Source organism: Nothobranchius furzeri, chromosome 5 (genome assembly GCF_043380555.1).
Source record: "Nothobranchius furzeri strain GRZ-AD chromosome 5, NfurGRZ-RIMD1, whole genome shotgun sequence".
NCBI lineage: Eukaryota > Metazoa > Chordata > Actinopteri > Cyprinodontiformes > Nothobranchiidae > Nothobranchius > Nothobranchius furzeri.
The window spans coordinates 11,278,058-11,296,768 of NC_091745.1; the positions used below are offsets into that span (position 1 = coordinate 11,278,058).

An 18,711-nucleotide genomic window follows, 5' to 3' on the forward strand; every position below is an offset into this window, starting at 1 on the left:
CAAAACATTGAAGATCTGGTTAAAACCACGTTTGTGGGCTGTTTTAGATAACGTACTAATTTCTATATTATTGGTTGCTTCCTTGACAGAGAGCACTGAACAGGACCAGAGTGCACTTTTTTCCTCATCAGCACATTTTTACGTTTAACTCTGTCCCACATCAGTCCTTTGAAACCAATGTTGCCTTTCAGCCTGTTTGGGGAAATAAAACACTTCCTCAAAGAAAAGAGAACCACGAAGGCTGCCTCCTCACCACTGTGGAATAAAACACAAGAGGTGGATCAAATGGAGCCTTCTACATCATCATCGTTCCTCCCCTGAAGCCTTGCCACTCTCTTCATGTTAATAAACCTCTTGTGATCTTTGTTGCCACTGACGTGTTTGTTCCTTTTTTGTGAGTTGAAAGTTCTCATTGTTGACTGGAAATGTGAAAATGTCTGTAAAATTTAAAGGTGTGACCGACAGTAATGTGACGCCGTCTCTTGATTGTTATTTTTTTATAGAACAGTGTCACAGAGCCGCTTCTGGCCACCACACAGACACCGAGTGAACCCGGGGTGTGAGTTTTTTGTTCTCTGTGCTTTTTGTTGACTCTGTTGGCAGGGTGGATGTGAGAGTGACGTGAATGATGTGCTTATCTTCAGAGCTGTTAAATGGTCACATATTGGGCTGTGCACAGAGGGCGGTAGCAAATGCAGGGACAGAAAGCAATAAAGTGAAGGAGGGAGCTTTGATAATGTTGAAATTTGAGTTAAAAGTAAATATGAATCAAGGTAAATGATGTAAATTATTCCTTGAATCTGTCCTTTTATTGTACCACTCCTCTTTCATGGGTTTAAATACTGAGACTCATTTATGGCTCCCAGATGCTGAGTCAGTCTGACCATTTCTCTTTGGCCTCCCCAGAGCTCACAGTTGTGGAAGGAAAAAATATTTAAATGAATGTTGGAGAAAATTCAGGAAGCAGTATAAACCTCCCCAGAAAATAAACAAAGTTGTTTTTGTTATTTACCTAATTAATCTTGCTTACAAGTTTTCTATACAAACATGTAGCTCAGAAGTGATTGAATTCATAAGGTATATATTTAGCCAGTGTTTTTATTTATTTATCTTTTCTGTATTAAAATTTCTATTTTGCATTCTTTAAGCCTCCCACATGTCTTTATGGGCGTGACCCCGCGAGGAAAGTTGACCATTGAGCAGGATCGATGGTTTAGAGGAACTTTCAAATTTCTACTCAGACATTTGCTGAAAGCAAGCCAGTCATGTAACCATTATTAACCTTTGACCAATTGCTCGTGTAAGAAATGTAAAGTATCTGTGATGTTTGTTCTGTAACTGCTGTCCAGACTGGTTTCAACTTCCTGTGTCCTGCCTAGGAACCCATTCATTTATAATATGGCATATTCACAGATTCTTCTATAGAGGTTTGTTAATTTGCACCGTCCCTACCAGATGAATGAACAGCCACCACATGTTCCAAAGCTCAATTCCCTTTCTCCATGCTGACGCTCACGTAGACATTCACCAACACCTCTTCACCAGGTCTAGGTGTCTAATAATGGGCCATTCCCACCTGTACCGGGTCGGCCCGGGCCGGGTAGCGTAGGTTGTTTACATATCTGGGTGGCCTGGTATTTTTCCGGGCCAACCAAGGCTCATTCTCAGCCCTCTTCTCGAGGGGGTCTGCTTCAGGCCGACCAGGGCCAACACACCCACTGCTGACAGCAAATTCACACCTTCCATTAGAGCAAGCCTCTGATTGGTGGGTAGAATCAGCCCACATGGGCTTAAGACAAGGATGTGTGGAATCATCTGGGCCAGGCTGGGGCCGACTGGGGCTACCCGGCCCGGGCCGACCCGGTACAGATGGGAATGGCCCATATGATGCTGCCATGTGATTGGCCAATTAGAAAACAGTGTAAACAACTGAACAGATGCATCTCATAAAATGGAGTTGCCTAGTTTATCCTGTTTACAATAAAATGGACACAAACATATTTTGTAATAAGTAAAAACTAGCCCAGTTTCCAAATTAAAAAGCAGAGGTCTGATCCAAACAGAACTAAGCATAGGTTTAAGACTGATCCTGTCTCCATCTAGTGGCAGAAAAAAAGAGCTGCACGTTTCAGACGAGGACTCCCACCATCAAAATCTCAAACAAATCGAGGCAACAGCAGTTTTTATTGTCTTTCTCTCATTCTGTCATCCTTTCATTTGCTAACAGACTGTGTGAAATGTGTCAAAACTAAAATAACAAAAGAGATCAGAGCTACTACATTTGGCGGTGACATAGAAAGTGTGTGTGGATGAAATGCAGTAAAATGACTCATTCAAGTTAGATGTAGTGTTTTTGTAAACAGGACAGAACACACTGGATGTCATTTGGAGGACAGAGAAGGTTAAACCGAATGAACTAAACACTGACTGGCAAGAGACATGTAGACGCAAATGTCACGTACACATTTTTTTTAAATACAATCGTACAGAAAAATGACATTTTATACACACACACACACACACACACACACACACACACACACACACACACACACACACACACACACACACACACACACACACACACACACACACACACACACACACACACACACACACACACACACACACACACACACACACACACACACACACGCATTTCTGTTACATAGCAACCTTCACACCTTTGTCCCTGGTTTACTGAGATGAGGTAAACGAGAAGCTAATTATTGGTTCGCTCCTCAGAAAGTTTCATTTTTGATATGACAGCATTGCATTTACTCTGCCAATTTTAATGATTGCTTAAAGTAGCAGACCATCGGGGCACAGAGGTTCAAAGACTCACTCAGAGCAGCAGAGATCATTTCCAGCACTCAAGGCCAGTTATTACTATGGAAGACAGCAAGTATTGATTTCCTTACAAAAAAACTAAGTCAGCAAGAAGTTACACCTAACTTTTAAAAGATTTTGCATCTGTTCTTTAGAGAAAGAGGCACCCAGTTTCTAAAGGGAGATAAATGCTCATAGAAGCAAACCGATCTAAACGTAGACTACGCTCGGTTTTAAACACGTTCAGCACACGGCTGCAGAAACATATGCGCATCAACAGGTTTTGTCCTCGTAGACAATAAAATGCAAACCCTCTAAAACGGGCATCAAGGCAACTAAATCTAGGGGTTTGAATCACATTTACATTATCCCAATTAAAGTTGACCTCACTTTAAAACGCCCTCCCACGACTCTAAGCTAATCCCTCCCTATAAGAAAACACTTCACATATGAACCCTTCCTTTCCTTCATCCCATAATAAACCATACTACTCAGACAAAAGCCCCCCCCCCAATCATCAGCTCAACTTTAAAAATTCCCCGACAGCAACAAAGAAAGTCCGTTCAGTCCTCACGTATGAGCTCGATCCAACTAAGACGGCAGCTCGGCGGACATTTTTAGATAAATAACGAGGAAAAGGGAAATGTAAAAGGCCATTCTACTGCTGTCCAACAGCAACAACGAGAGGCTGAAGACAAGCGTGGACATCAGTTCATCAAAGAAATAAAAATAAAATAAAATCCATGACCAGCTCACTCTCCTCACCTTCAAATGGCAAACCTCCATCATGTTTAAACCTGTTATTTTACATAATATATATTCTTATAAATATATATAGATATTCATTTCTATGGCCCTTATTGAAGAAAACATGAGTTTCACATTGACATGACAGTACCATAATCTCTATAGCCAAGTAAAAAGTGTTTTCAGTGTTCAAATGAGCTGGCAGAAGTTTGTTTTTGTCACACTCACTCAACAAGTAGGAAAACAAACAAACAAAAAAATCCTCAGAAGTCATAAACATACTCGTCTGAAAAGAGAGCCCACTGCCCACCGTGAGCTCCTCTCCCCCGTTTTTCCTGAGTAATACCTGTAACAGACATTCCTGTTGTGTTTTTCATCATCTCGATCCTGGGCCATTCCCTGCCATCGGGCGGTCTTTCGTTCAAACGACACTTTTACGCTTCCAAAACGGATCTGCTCAAACACATCGCGATGGTCCGCTCAATGGAAAAGAAACGTCCTGTGCTTGCCTCCGCCCACTTGAAATGTACTCCGTTTATGATTACCGACGAGAACTATGGTCACAAAAACAAGTAGTAAAATATTGCATTAGCAGGATGCCTCGCAGGCTTATTGCAGGAAGGAGAGTGGGCATAAAGACTGAGCATCAGAATAATTAATACATAGATGTCACCTAAAAATAATATTAGAAATAAAATAGCACAAAAAAAAATACAGGACAAGGACATAGACCTTTGACAGGCTTTCATCTGTAGCTTTGGCTTGTTGGTGTTTTGGAACCAGTACTTACTGGCTCAGTGACATCAGACAACAAACTGCTATACCCTGAAAATTCAGACACAGGCGTCCGTATCCTGTGATCCACCTCCCCACCAGAGTCAGTGCCGTAAGACAAACCGTGGCTGTCTGACTTAAACTGGGAGCCAAACGCCTGGACAAAGTTTTCAATCTGGTAGGAAGCTTTAGAAGAGTCCAGAGAGGCCAGATCCTGCGAGGGGACCAGAGGGTAGACCGTCACCGAGCCGTTCTTAAGTGACGGCTGGTCCTTCTGGCCGTTCAGGTCGGATGGGCTGATCTGGTAGGATGACGGGGAGGTGGAAGAGTGCTGTTTCTCCATCTGCTCAGTGAGCTCCTGAGAAGGGGTGAGCTGCTGGTGGGTGGAGGCCTCCAGGCTGCTCAGGTTGAAGCTGTGCTGTGGAGAGGAGCCCGTTAGCAAAGCAAAGTGAGACTTTGGCACAGAGGAGGGCAGCGAGGGCGAGCCGACTGACTGACCATACCCACAGTCCAGTGGGGATGTAGTGTAGATGTTCTTGTCTGAGTAAAGAGGGTTTCCTGGGTGGGGATTGCTGAAGGGACCTGAAGGAGGAAGCCCAGGACCAAGGGAGAAACTGACACTATGGCTGGTGCGCTCCAGGGCCTGCAGGAGGAAGCGGGAGTATTCGTGCATCTTGTCTCCTGAGGGGCTAGGGGCGTCGGGGTCGGGGTTCAGCTCCACATGATGGTCACTGATGTCAAAGTGAACATCGTGATGTGAGCCGTCGGGTTTCTGGGTGTAGTGCTCGAGGAGGCTCTGCAGCACCTCATCGGGAATCCCGGACTTGTCCAGACTGAGGGGAACATCGTTGTCCATCACACTGGAAACCCCACCATGAAGGTCTGAAGGCTGCGAGGATAAGTGGACATTGACATCATACTCAGTGCTGGCTCCTCCTGGCCCCACAGACCCAGAAGTGGATGTATTATTGACTGCGTTAAGGTAGCGTCGCTTCTTCACAAACTGCATGGCATCATCATAGTTGCTGCTGGAGGACTCCACCTTAGCCTCGTTACCCTGCATGAGGCCCAGGCCTTCCTGCTCCAATGATCCAGGCTTGGCCAGAGCTGCATTCTCCAGGCTCTTACGGTTGGCCTTTTTGAAGGCCATCTTTGGAGCTTGGTGGCCCTGATGCATGCTCAGTCCTGGCCCAGTAGATGAAGACACGGTTGGGTTCTCCACAGAGTAATCATGGATACTGTAGTTTCCAGATACATCTCCATGCAGGTGCAATTTATTGCCCAGTTTTCCACCTCCTTTCTTCTTCTTCTGCTGTCCTCCCTCTGTAGAATTTTTGGACCGTCCCTTTTTCCTCCCAGTACTCCCAACGTTTCCCTGAGCGATTCCATAGCTGCCCGGTCCCACGTCATCGCAGCCCAGGTCCATCATACCAGGATTCATGCCCTTCTTTATGGCTTCTCCACAGGTTCTCTTGTGCTTAAGAAGTCGATCTGTACGAGAAAAATACTGGCGCGCACAAACACCATGTTAGTAAATACTTAATCCGTACAGATGGAGATCTATCGGCTTTACCAACCTGCTGGCAGGTCTCACATCTGTACGGCTTTTCTCCACTGTGTGTCCTCTTGTGTCTCTCCATGTGGTACTTCTGAATAAATCGCATGTTACACTGATCACAGCTGAAGGGCTTTTCTCCTGCAGGACAACAGCAAAGCTCACATTTAAATCACAACTCAGGCGGGAGCAGTGATAAAACGACCACCACTAAAGCTACAATGGCAAATCTGCAAAAATGTTGGTTTTTTTCAATATGTTAATGTATCCTGTATTTGTTTGTGTTTATTTTATACATTGTGAATGAAATAAAAGATTAAAAAAAAAAAAAAAAAGCGCCATCTTGTTTGTTTTTTTTCATGCCATTTCTAACATAATATAATTACTTTGTGGAGATAAAAAAGGAAACAAAAATCCCCTCAGTAATACCAGAGAAGGAGAAACGGCCGGCTGCTGCCACTTCAACTCAAAAACAAACTCACCATTTGAGTTACGGACAACAAAATACGTTCGGACTTGCTAACTCGTATCCTCTGGTAGGGCTGGGCGATGAATCAAAAATTTATCGTTATCAAAAATTCTGACTCTTACCGAGAATTTTTCCCATGTCAATAAATTTGATAATAAAAAAATAAAAAGAAGTGTGTAGGTTGGCAACGCTCATGTCCCTTTAAGAAGCTGTACCACCTCATGTGACAGCCCCATCTAGTGGACAACTTTTGTTTCTGCGCATACCTGTAGTTATCGTCCATTTATCGTTATCGAGGTGAAATCCACCAATTTATTGTGATATTGATTTTAGGCCATATCGCCCAGCCATATCCGTTGACAATGTGTGTTCCCATAACATGGGGGCGTGGCCCAGGGATGATGAGTTCTGCGACTGTGTTTGAACGTTTCTTACTCACCGCTGTGGATTTTCTCGTGCCGCTGGAGAAGGTATTTCTGAATGAAGCTCATGTTGCACTGACTGCACCTGAAGGGTCTTTCCCCTTAAACACACAATACAAAGTGATGGGTGTGTATCCGTCACAAGTCTGAGGGCACTTCTTGAAAGACAAACCTTTTCTCCCATTAAAATGTAAACCTTTATAAAGATTTTTTTAAATATTCCAGTACAAAATGTGTAAAGCTGCATTGACTTTACACGTTGGAAAAAGAACATGTAAAATATGGACTACACACCACAGTTAAATGTGACCAATAGTGCATGGCCTCCAGGTTTTATTAACTCTTAACATCAGTTTTCTAGATCACTGAACTGGCAGTTTTGTGACAACGCAATAAGCACACCAAAGCCAAACTAACACTCTCACACCAGGGAAATAGGAGATTAGGTCCAGAAAATGATCAAATATTCTTAAAGGGACTGTAAGGAAGTTTGAAGTTTTTATGCTCGCGATCACCACTCAGGCCTAACGCGTAACTGCAGCCTCAAAAGTAAGCTCGTGCATGAGGTGTGCACGCTGTACGTGCACACTCCTTAACGACAATAACAGCTGAGACAGTCCCGTGTGTGTGTGTGGCCTGGAGGACAGAAGAACACAGCAAATTAATAAAATAATGTGCCTCTGCAGCTGCACTTTCTCGTCGGCCGGCCGAACGTGCTGTGTGTGTGTGTGTGTGTGTGTGTGTGTGTGTGTGTGTGTGTGTGTGTGTGTGTGTGTGTGTGTGTGTGTGTGTGTGTGTGTGTGTGTGTGTGTGTGTGTGTGTGTGTGTGTGTGTGTGTGTGGCCTGGAGGACAGAGGACAGGAGAACACACAGCTAATTAAATAATTTGGTTCTGTACCTTTCTCTTCAGCACAGCCAAAGTTTTAAGATGGGTCAGTCCTCCTGCATGCTCAGATCATTCCCGTCCCTTGCTTGAAAAATTGTTCCAGAATCAAAGTTGAACCCACATCATTTTTATCTGTGAATTCAATGCCGTTCAGCGAGTCTCAAATAAAAATGTGGGCATCTTATTATTTAAAAAAAAATATACCATTAATGTAAGAAAGAAACTCTAAATGACAAATTTATGTTCACAACTGGAGTTGAACCCAGGTCTTCTGCATGAGAGTCAGACATCTTACTAGGTGAGCTAAAGCACCAGTATCTGTAACATTTATATCCTTGATGACAGCTGAAACAACGTCAATCCAAAAAACTGCTCAGAGCAAAAATGGCTATTTTGTTGCTAATTTGCAGGAAATATCTAGAAGAAAGTAGCTAAGGGTCCTCAGAAATGTAGCTAGGTTCATCACTAGGCGTTAGGAACAGCGACAAAGTGGCACTACCTCTCTCTCTGCTGCTAAAGCTACGGATAGCAAATGCTACGGGCGATGCCTGAGCGTGAACACGCATGAAGCAGCCTGCTCGACCCGAGCAGCTCTCTTTTTCTGTGATTTTACAGAAAAACAGGCAATCACAGTAAAAATGCCAGGGCTCATTCTACAGGACCAGGGCATTGCAGGAGAATGTATGAAGAAGACATTTATTATTTCTATACATGTTTGGGCTGTCAAACTTCCTTATGATCCCTTTAAATAAAGGCACAGGTGTGAGGGAAGGCACCTTTTTGTGTTCAGAACTATTTAACCCGATGGAGAAAACAGACAAAAACCACCATTCAGTGACCACATACTTTTGTTTTTAAATACTTGGACATCCATCAGGCCCTGCCCCTAGACCAGATCCAGTTCTACGCTAAAGGATGACGACAAGGAGCATCATTACAGGTTCAGAGAAAAACGACAACCAGACTTTATTTTTGTGAAATAGTTTAGAGGGAGAAGCAAAACATTTTCACAGAACCATAAAAGCCCAGCGGCCATTTTTACTGAACCCACAAGGATTTACCCTGCGAAAGCTTTAAACTACCCCTAGCCTCTTTACATTATGCTTCTAGACACTCGTAATCATTGAGTGTGTTTACATGCAGCCAGTAACCCTTTTAAAACCCGAATATTCACAATAACCCGGTTCCGCAGGTCCATGTAAACACCGCCAAAAGCCCGGATATGCTCATAACCGGGTTTTTAAAAACCCGGTTACTACACCTGGGGTAACCCTTTTCTAACCCGAATGTTTGGTCGTGTAAACGCATATCGGGATTTCCCCATCAAAGAGTGTGTTCTGCACATGCTCTGTTCGCAAGGAATCTTGGTCTTCTGAGTAGCGAGACGTCTTGTATGTGCCAGAACACCGGAAGTAAACAACAAGTTGGGAGCAACATGGCGAGTCGCGGCACAGCACCACACTTTGAGTGACGAGGAAACTAAAGCGCAAACAAACGCGGTCGCTATCTCTTCCGAACTGGGAAACATGTTGTTGTTTTCACGGATACCGGAACAAGAAGAACCGGAAATGAGGCATATTGCGTCTGGACGTAGTCCATACGTCCTGACGCTACCCCAACGCATTCATTTAAATCGGGTTATGCAAGTTAGAGGTAACTCTTTCTATTTATGCTTGTAAACGGGTTATTCTGATCAACTCAGAAACCCGAATCCCGACCTTAACCCGATCATAACCCGGATATTGGCTGCATGTAAACGTAGTCATTGATCGATAACTCTAAAGGGGTTCTTCATACATTGGCTCTATTGTCCATGTACCCAACATGGAACAGCGTAAGGTTGTGCTTTTAAAAATAGTGAAACAAAGGAGAACAAAAAGAAGGAGTGTTAGGCCTAAAAATAAAACTGTGGACAGATTTCTACCTGTGTGAATGAGAACATGTCTGCGAAGGTGATAGGAGCTTCTGAAGGAGGCAGCACAGTGCTCACAAATGTGAGGTTTGCTTCCTGGAGACAGACTGCCTCCATCTGCATCCAGCATCAGTGACTGCTGCAGAACAGAGGAGAGGTCTGAGTCAGTCACATGGATGCTTTTAGGATCTAAAAAGCACATCTCTATCCCCAGAGGAGCTTATGAATGAGAATAAGTCATTAATCAACTCAATACGGTATTTCAGAAAAGCCCAAATCTCAAATAAAATCGGTATGTTTTAATGTTCCAAGTAGAACTACAATTACAGACGTGTAGAAAATGCGTCACATCAACATGTTGAGTTTTACTTTTAGACACTAACATTTAATAATCGTGTAGTGCATTCAGGAATAGATGAATGTGAAACAAACCTTGGCCTCACTTCTCTTCTTCCTTGGTTTACCCTCTTGTCCATCACTGTTTGACCTCTGACCTTTCCTCCCTGTGGCCTCTTTCTCAAACGGACTTGACAGCTGTGGGGTTGACAAAGGGGGACACGGAGAGCCGTGAGAGCAGGCTATAACGAGGAAACTGCTTCATTCAAGGGTCTCCTGTTGGAAATGATCATGAAAACAGGTCGACGGTAGTCACTCATGCAAACAAACGAAACATGAAAAACAACGTGTGCATACTGTTTGGGGGGAGAAAAGAAAGCGCGGTTCAAGTGGGCGGTGCAACAAAGCACAAATTTATTGGCTGGTTTGTGTCTCTGAAACGTACTGAAGCATTCAGAAGGAGCAGTCACTAGAAAGCGTTTAGTCCCACTGAAGAGTATTAAACCAGAACGGAAGGACAGAGGCTCTAATTCCCATTTTCTTTATGCTGCGTGTCATCCCACTCTGCTTTTTTTTATCAGTGTGCTGACTGCCCCTCGCTGCCAGATGGGAGGCTGACGGCACCAGTGTGTGCACCTGCTGATCCAAACATCCACCAAATGTTTAAGAGTGAAAACAGGGAAGAATCAAGTCAAAATAAGGAGCACAAGTCCCAGCAGAGCAGTTGGACTTGTGGAGAAAACGATCAACTTTCAAATAGCAAAATATTTCTAATGAATTATTCTCTTTTAACAAACTCAAGAAGCTTCGCTCCCTTTTATGGAATTGTTAATCCTCCGAACATTTCATATCCAGGGCTACCAAAATGCGTTTAAACCCGTTTATGAAGTCATAAACACAACAAAGACAGCTGAATGCAGCCAAGTAGAAGTAACTCTCCAGTAAGATAAAAATATGTAAAAGATGCCTAAAAACCAACAATAAAACAGGAAAGAAGCAAACATGAGGCTGGTTGAACCTTTTCTAAACCCAGGCCTGCTGACCTCTGCTGGCCTGCTATTGTCAGCAGAGTGTGGACGTGTTTATTTCTATTTGAATGAGTACAAAAGATGTCTGAAATGAAGTGCGAGCTCAAACAAGACAGCTGTGTCCTTTCCGAGACGTTCTCATTCACTCTGAGCCTGGATGACATCACCCTTCTGCCCCCCAAAAAAGAGAAACTATTTTGCATCTCAAGCTGTGAGGAGATTTATATCTCCATAACTGGTTTCACATAAGCTTCTGCACGGTGCCCCCCACAACAGGATTTAAAACAACAATGCAACCTAGAATGTAGCTCAAAGTGAGGCTTGTGGCTCATAATTATTCCTTCTCAGATGACAGCCTGAACCAAACTAGATTAGGGTTGTTGGTTAGGACAAATGGCTGAAATCGGCACCAAAAGCTTAATGAGACAAGATAGTTTTTAAAGGGACTGTAAGGAAGTTTGAAGTTTTTATGCTCGCGATCGCCACTCAGGCCTAACGCGTAACTGCAGCTTCAAAAGTAAGCTCGTGCATGAGGTGTGCATCCTGTACGTGCACGCTCCTTAACGACAATAACAGCGGAGACAGTCCCGTGTGTGTGTGTGTGTGTGTGTGTGTCCCGGAGGACAGAAGAGCACAGCAAAATAATAAAATAATGTGCCTCTGTCTCTGCAGCTGCACTTGCTCGTCGGCCGGCCGAACGTGCAGTGTGTGTGTGTGTGTGTGTGTGTGTGTGGCCCAGAGGACAGAGGACAGGAGAACGCGCAGCTAATTAATTAAATAATTTGGTTCTGTATCTTTCTCTTCAGCACAGCCAAAAGTTTATGATGGGTCAGTCCTCCTGCATGCTCAGATCATTCACTTCCCTTGCTTGAAAAATTGTTCCAAAATGAAAGTTGAACCCACATCTTGTTTATCCGTGAATTCAATGCCGTTCGGCGAGTCTCAAACACAAATGTGGGCGTCTTATTATTGTAAAAATATATACCATTAATGTAAAAAAGAAACTCCAAATAAACTTTGTTCGCACCCAGAATGGAACCCAGGTCTTTTGTATGAGAATCAGACATCTTACTAGGTGAGCTAAAGCGCCAGTGACATTTAATGTATCTGTAACGTTTATATCCTTGATGACAGCTGAAACAACGTCAATCCAAAGAAAGGTTTAGAGCGAAAATGGCTATTTTGTTGCTAATTTGCAGGAAATATCTAGAAGTTAGTTCTACAGAAAGTAGCTAAGGGTCCTCAGAAATGTAGCTAGCTTTGTCACTGGGCGTTAGGAACAGCGACAAAGTGGCACTGCCTCTCTCTCTGCTGCTAAAGCTACAGATAGAAAATGCTACGGGCTATGCCTGAGCGTGAACGCGCATGAAGCAGCCTGCTCGACCCGAGCAGCTCAGCTCAACTCTCTTTTTCTGTGATTTTACAGAAAAACAGGCAATCAAAGTAAAAATGCCAGGGCTCATTCTCCAGGACCAGGGCATTGCAGGAGAATGTACGAAGAAGACATTTATTATTTCTATACATGTTTTGGCTGTCAAACTTCCTTATAGTCCCTTTAAGTGTCATGAGGACAAAGGCTTTAATGAGGATTCTTATTTTTTCTCTTTTTTTTCATTTTCTGTCAAGAGGCTGCCTCTTTTAAACATTTTCTGAACAATTTGAGCCATATCTGGTGACAGACAAGCCAACAAACTTATTTCAAGATAGCCTTTTCAGTGATGCAAGGTGGCATTTGCTCAGTTCACACACAGTTATTTGTCTTTATAAAAGCGGTTTCAAAGCCCGTCTCGTTGCAGCAACACTCAGCATTTCCAAATGCAGATCAGCATTTTTTAGTGTTGCAGCAAGGAAGATCTAAAAATAGCATCCATCATAAAAAATGCTAATGCAAGATGAGAGTAACAGTGAAGTAATGCGCTTCGTTGTTGAAGTTGAGGGACTGTGTTATATCGGAGACTGGGAAGCCATGATCCAGCGCTCATAGGAAGGTCTCTGTTCTGGACCGATTCACTCTGGTTTGTGGGTCCAAAAAGACAGAAAGTGTTTCAGGTTGGAAAAGAACTCAGCAGCATAGAGATAAACAAAAACATTTTTCTTTTTTCAACTATGTAATGCTGTAGATTAGCCCGTCAATTTTTGTAGTGAATTTTGTGTTTTTGATTCAGTTTTTTCAGGTTTCATATTAATTTAGTCAATTTTGTAAAGCTGCTTCCTTGCAAAAAATATAAATGTAGTTATTTTTGACCAGCACAAAAATCACGATTATTTAACATAATTAATCTATTTTAAAGGATGTCAGTAGATGGCAGAGTTGAGTTGTTAAATGATTTGAATTCATCAGTAGAAACTACCATAAAATGTTCAAGCCTGTTTAAGATGGGACTATTTCAGACGTAGAATTTTGTAACATTCAGACATTAGTTTAGGTCTGAAGTTTTTCTACTTTTTTTCTTGTTGAATAAATTGACTATGGGTCTGCTTTTAGAGGAAGAAAGAACAAATCTTTTATATAGCGCATCAAGATAAAAATCACAAGGCGCTGCGCAAGAACTTTTTTTGACAAAAAAAAATCATAAAAATGACAGAAATAAAAAATTGCGATAAAAATGTGAAGAAATGGAATGAGAAAATGAAGAAGAAAGAGGTATAATGAGTGGGTCCCGGGAAAGGCAGAATTGGTAGAAACTGCAGCACGAAGAGAGGATAGTGATGAGGGTCACTCATAAACCAGCTTGAACAGGTGAGTCTTCAGCTGTTTTTTAAAGGAGACCACTGAGTCCGCTGATCTCAGGCTCAGGGGGAGAGAGTTCCAGAGTCTGGGGGCCACAGCAGCAGATGATCTGTCACCTTTGGTCTTTAGCCTGGTGCTGCACAACCAGTAGGCTTTGATCAATGGTTTATGGATGACAATTCATGTAAAAAAATATCAAAAGGAGCTCGTGGTCCGACTGGATGTAAAAGACATTTTAATGATGTAAGGCTTCAGCCCGACAACAGCGACTTCTCAAAATATCGGCACACATTTAATGTGAATGACATACTGCTACTCTTACAACGTACATTTTTTGTCAATTAATTGTTTGTGGTTGTCTGGAGCTAATTTAATTAGCAGCACAGTGTAAATTGTGTAAATGTCATTTCACAGAGAAAAGTATAAACGTGTTCTTTTCAAAATACAGTCACTCTGAGTTTAACATGCATGCCGAACATGAAAATAGTCTTCTACCTGCATTTCCTGCATCAGCTGCCAAAAGAAAACAAACGGGGAAAAGCTTGGATTAAAAAGCCACTCAGATCTACGTCACGCTGTAAATAACCATTCATGGACTCATCCATCTTGGCTCGTGAGGGGGAAGGCTGATGTTGGGTTAGTGTCAAGGATAGACCAGAGAACATCTAGTAGGAGCTAACCAAATCTAAGGGTCCCCTTGCATCTTTTGGCTTTGGGACTTAAGAAACTGATATTTTCAACTAATGTGGATGCTGCTTATTTGCTTTTTCCTACTGTTACGCTTCACCAGCAACTCTTCCAAATTTACAAGAGGCCGGTTGTTTTGGCGACATCTGCTGACATCATTTTCTACTGAGTTACAATTAATCAGCATGAGGTAACCACAAGTCCCACCCAGCGACTCTACCAGACTATTCCGAGAACACACTCCAGCTCAGGGTACTTCTGTTATTGAAACGGTTGGGAAAATGGTCGTTTTGGGTTTCTCCTGTAAAATGGCCACAAAAGTCAGGTAAAATTTCCTGGACGGTCCAATATCAGAACAGGGCCTAATCTTTTTTGCCGTGGCTGTAGGCTCACAGCTGATCACAGTGATGGAACAGAAAATAATTGTGATCACTACGTGCAACGTTATGATCTCCCAGTTCTAGGCGAGACGTCTGAAAATCATGAATACCAATTAGGGATGGGTACCGAATTTGGTACTTTTTAAAGGTACCGACCGAATTCCACAGTACCGACCGAGCACCGATTCACGTCATTTGAAACGGTGCCTCGTTTCGGTACCCGTCCTTCATAACGAGAACTTGCCTAGACAGCTGCGCATGCGCAAGAGCGTTATGTCATCGCTCGCTGCGAGCCAGTTGTAAACAGAGCAGCATGGTAAAAAGAACGCACGCTAAAGCTTGGGTCCAATTCACTAAATGTGATGGGTAACTGGGTGATGATGAAACCAGCGACAACGATCTAAGTAAGGCATCCTCATCTTAATCTGCTCCGGTAGGTAAATATAATTAGCTTGATATGTTAGCTTCCGTTTCGCTAATGGTGCGTTCGCTTTCTCCTCGGAACTCCGAATTCCCGACTAGAAGAACATGAACACGCTCTAAAGTTTGGCTTCACTTCACTAAATGCGACGGATGAAAATGAAACCAGTGACAACGATCTAAGTGTGAGGCATCATCGTTTCAATCTGCTCCAGCAGTTAAATAAACTGTTTAAGATAACGTTAGCTTGATATGTTAGCTTCCATTCCCACCATTGTTATCAGCTAATGGTGCGTTCGCTTTCTCCTCGGAAATTCTAACTTTCCAGTAGGAAAAATCAAATGAAAAAGGACGGCAAAAGGAATGAAGATACACACTAAATTTAGTTCACAGTAAAGATGTTTGCTTCAGTTTAATTATCAGCTTATAAAACTACAAGGACGATGTTAAAATATAAACAGTTGAATGTTATTTATCGTGATATTTATCAAATATTGTTATATATTGAGAAAATATATATTTAATTGTAAAAGAGAATTAAAATAATAAACACTCAAAAGTATCGAAAATTGGTACCGTTAAGTACCGGTAATTAGTACCGAATCGATTCAAATGTCAAAGGTACCCATCCTTAATACCAATTACTCCAAATCCTGCCGTTTACCACCCCTCTCTCCTTTGACCAACTTCTATTTCCTAAAACAGGAGCGCCAGAGCTTTTATTTTCCACAGAGAACGAATCAAAGGCTTCCATTCGTACTCAAGACAACAGCTAATTCAATGAAATAACGAGTGTATTCCCACATCACGTAAAGGTTAAGGAAATAAAATATAAGATGTTTAGATTACCAAAGCAGCTGCTGTCAAAACTTTGTAATAAATGTGTTAACTCAGTTCTGCTCCAAGCTTCCTAATTAGAAGATGTGACTTTGACCTCTAATACAGCAGAATGAACTTACGCCGCCCATGTTGAGGTTGTGCACCAGCAGCTTCTGGCTGTTACCAACAGTCACCTCCAGCATCTCTGTGTTCTTCCCCAGACCTCCAGGGTAGAGCGGCAGGCGATAATCGTGCTCTGACAACTTCTCCTGCTTGATGCCCATGGCGTGAACATAGTCGCCCACCACACACGCCCGACTGCCATCTTGGGTGCTCATGCTGCAGTCAGGAGAGTCGCGCTCCTTCTTCAGGATCAAATCATGTGTTGGAAGCTCCTGCATGACAGTGTGAGCGGCCACCCGAGTGAAGCTGGTCACTGGAGGGAGGTGGCTAAACATGATCATGCCACCTCCAAAATTGGTGTCCATGCTGCCGCTGGAGCGCAGGAATTCATTCCCTATTTTGTCTTGAATAATGCTCATGCTGAAGGCTGCTGGGCAGTTGATCTATTAGGTGGAAATCAAATTCATCCTGTGAAGGAAACAATGGCAGATGATCATGTTATAACAGTGTTATAACATGTTTCAACACATAAAAAAACATCTCAAAGGATTTAAATCCAGTTTATAAAAAAACAAACAATAGATAAAGATTATGAGCCAGTTAAATTTGGTCTTCAGGAATCAGCCATGGCCTCTGATCTCAACTAGGTGCTTAGTCGGATTAAACTGATGGTTTGTAGGTCAACAAAAGGGCTGCAGTGTGGAACATTTGAATGCACGGTGAAGAATCACAGGACTAAACTCTGCCTGGTTGAATGCAGTTTGTACGTTTGGTATTTTGGGGGCAAAAAGACCACAGCGACCGCCAAACTAGACAACATAAGGCAAGGAATGAGGGGATGGAAATTGTGTGTTAATCTTTTTGATGGCGCTGTGTGACCCAGTCATCCTATTTGTACAAGCTTATCTGCCAATGAGAGTGCACACATGCTGCATTAGAATGGCTGTTTGTGTACGTACGCAGCTGCAGCACAAACAAACTGTCATAATCGCTTTGAATTAGGACCATTGGAAACATCTGTAGATGTTATCAGATGTTCATCGCATGTCAGAAAATTTAATTCGTGTTTCTGGACTTTGTTTTTCTGGTTTAATCGTGGAATTTGAAACCCAAAAGTCAACAAACGCTCATTTTGTTCAAAGTCTAAAACTTTCAATTTTGGGCTGATTAAACCAAAAGATATGTTAGAGATGAATGGTGAAGAGCTGAAACACCAGCTAAATGTTGAACCATTGAAAACGAACTGGAGGACAATGGGGCCATTTCACTATCTGGTTGTTTTTGTTTTTTGATTTTGGAAGGGAGAAAACTGAGCAGTTATGCAAAGTGGCGGTGGAATTAAAGAACCAGGTTATTCTGGTTTTGTTTGTTGTTATTATGTATGTGAACATGTAGACAATGAAACATAAATGACATGCTTGTGAAGAGCAAAAGTAGAAAACGCCATATTTAATTAAAAAAAATCAAGAGTGGATTTTTCACCAAGTTGAAACTAAAAGGGATCCGGGAAGAATCAAAGTAAAATAAACAAGGTGACTCATGAGTCCTGCTGCTGCCGTCCACTTTGATGGAGGAGAATTTTACAACTTTATTAGAAAAAAGAAAGTTTAAATGAATCTATTTATTTGAGCTATTGCAGCTTTCTCTGGTTTATTTGGGGGGTAGTTGTACAAAACATGAAGGTAAACTAAAGCGTTGGCTCGCAGTGGAATTAGCGGCCGGCTAACCATTTGGCCCGTCTTCTTTGTGATGCAGGATCAGCCAATAATTAATGTGACTGAACAGAAAAGGCACCGGATCAGGGCTGATGGGAACAAAACCACCTAAACCGAGCAGGGTTCAAAACAGCCTCATCTTGTAAAAACAGATTTCTAACGCCATAACGTTGGTTTTGTCCTGAAATTTGTTATTTTGAGTAAAAAGTTTATCTAAAATCTGCGAGATGGAAAATGCTTTGGTTGGAAAACACAAGAAACGTAACGGTGTCCTTAAATGCCCTCTTCGGGTTGTTGGTTTTGCTTTGGCGGAGAATATTGGGTTAAGGATGAGGGAGAAACTGAAAAAAGAAACGAGCCACAACAAACGGCCCACACAAACTCCAGCGAACAATGATGCTCGTCCCGATTAGCTGAGGTGGCTAACTTAGCAGCTAACAAGCGGTAACGTTACAACGCTTCCCTTCTCTTTTGTCCTACACAGGATGTTTAACCGCGTCCCAAAGCCCGTCAGCAACGGGATAAAATTCTCTTACCGGTGCTGGACCATGACCCGCTGCTGTGGTCGGTGTGGTTCCGCCTCAGATTCCCGTTTCAATATCTAAAGCCAAAACATTGTTGCCCCGCAGCAGCTGGGTTCTTCCATCTTCCCTCGGCGCGGAGGATTCTGGGTCCCGCAGGCAGCGCAGTGGCGTCTGCGCGCGCGGGGGTGGGGGTGGGGGTGGTGGGAGGGGGGGGGGGGGGTGTGTGTAATAAGTCTGCTGAGTTACCGTCAACTAATATAAGCTGTTGATTTATTTCCAGAGTTACAGTTTACAGGCTGAATTCAAAATGTGTTTTTAATGATAAAAGAAAATATATCAGTATTACAGAAAAGG

General features: G+C 42.7%; 1 protein-coding gene across 2 annotated transcripts; it reads right to left on the reverse strand.

Moving 5' to 3' along the window:
* Positions 1-2,165: 2,165 nt before the first annotated feature.
* znf281a (zinc finger protein 281a) lies at positions 2,166-18,498 on the reverse strand. 2 transcript variants are annotated; one of them, XM_054740243.2, is made up of 8 exons: positions 18,370-18,498; positions 16,136-16,586; positions 14,185-14,202; positions 10,027-10,128; positions 9,607-9,733; positions 6,814-6,897; positions 5,928-6,046; positions 2,166-5,857 (listed from the first exon to the last, which is right to left on the reverse strand). In XM_054740243.2, exons 2-8 carry the CDS (start codon positions 16,535-16,537, stop codon positions 4,322-4,324), a joined length of 2,388 nt encoding a protein of 795 aa, XP_054596218.1. In that variant the 5' UTR covers positions 16,538-16,586; positions 18,370-18,498; the 3' UTR covers positions 2,166-4,321. The 2 variants fall into 2 exon arrangements, with proteins under 2 accessions (XP_054596218.1, XP_015804306.1); XM_015948820.3 differs by lacking the exon at positions 14,185-14,202.
* Between the last annotated feature and the right edge of the window lie 213 nt (positions 18,499-18,711).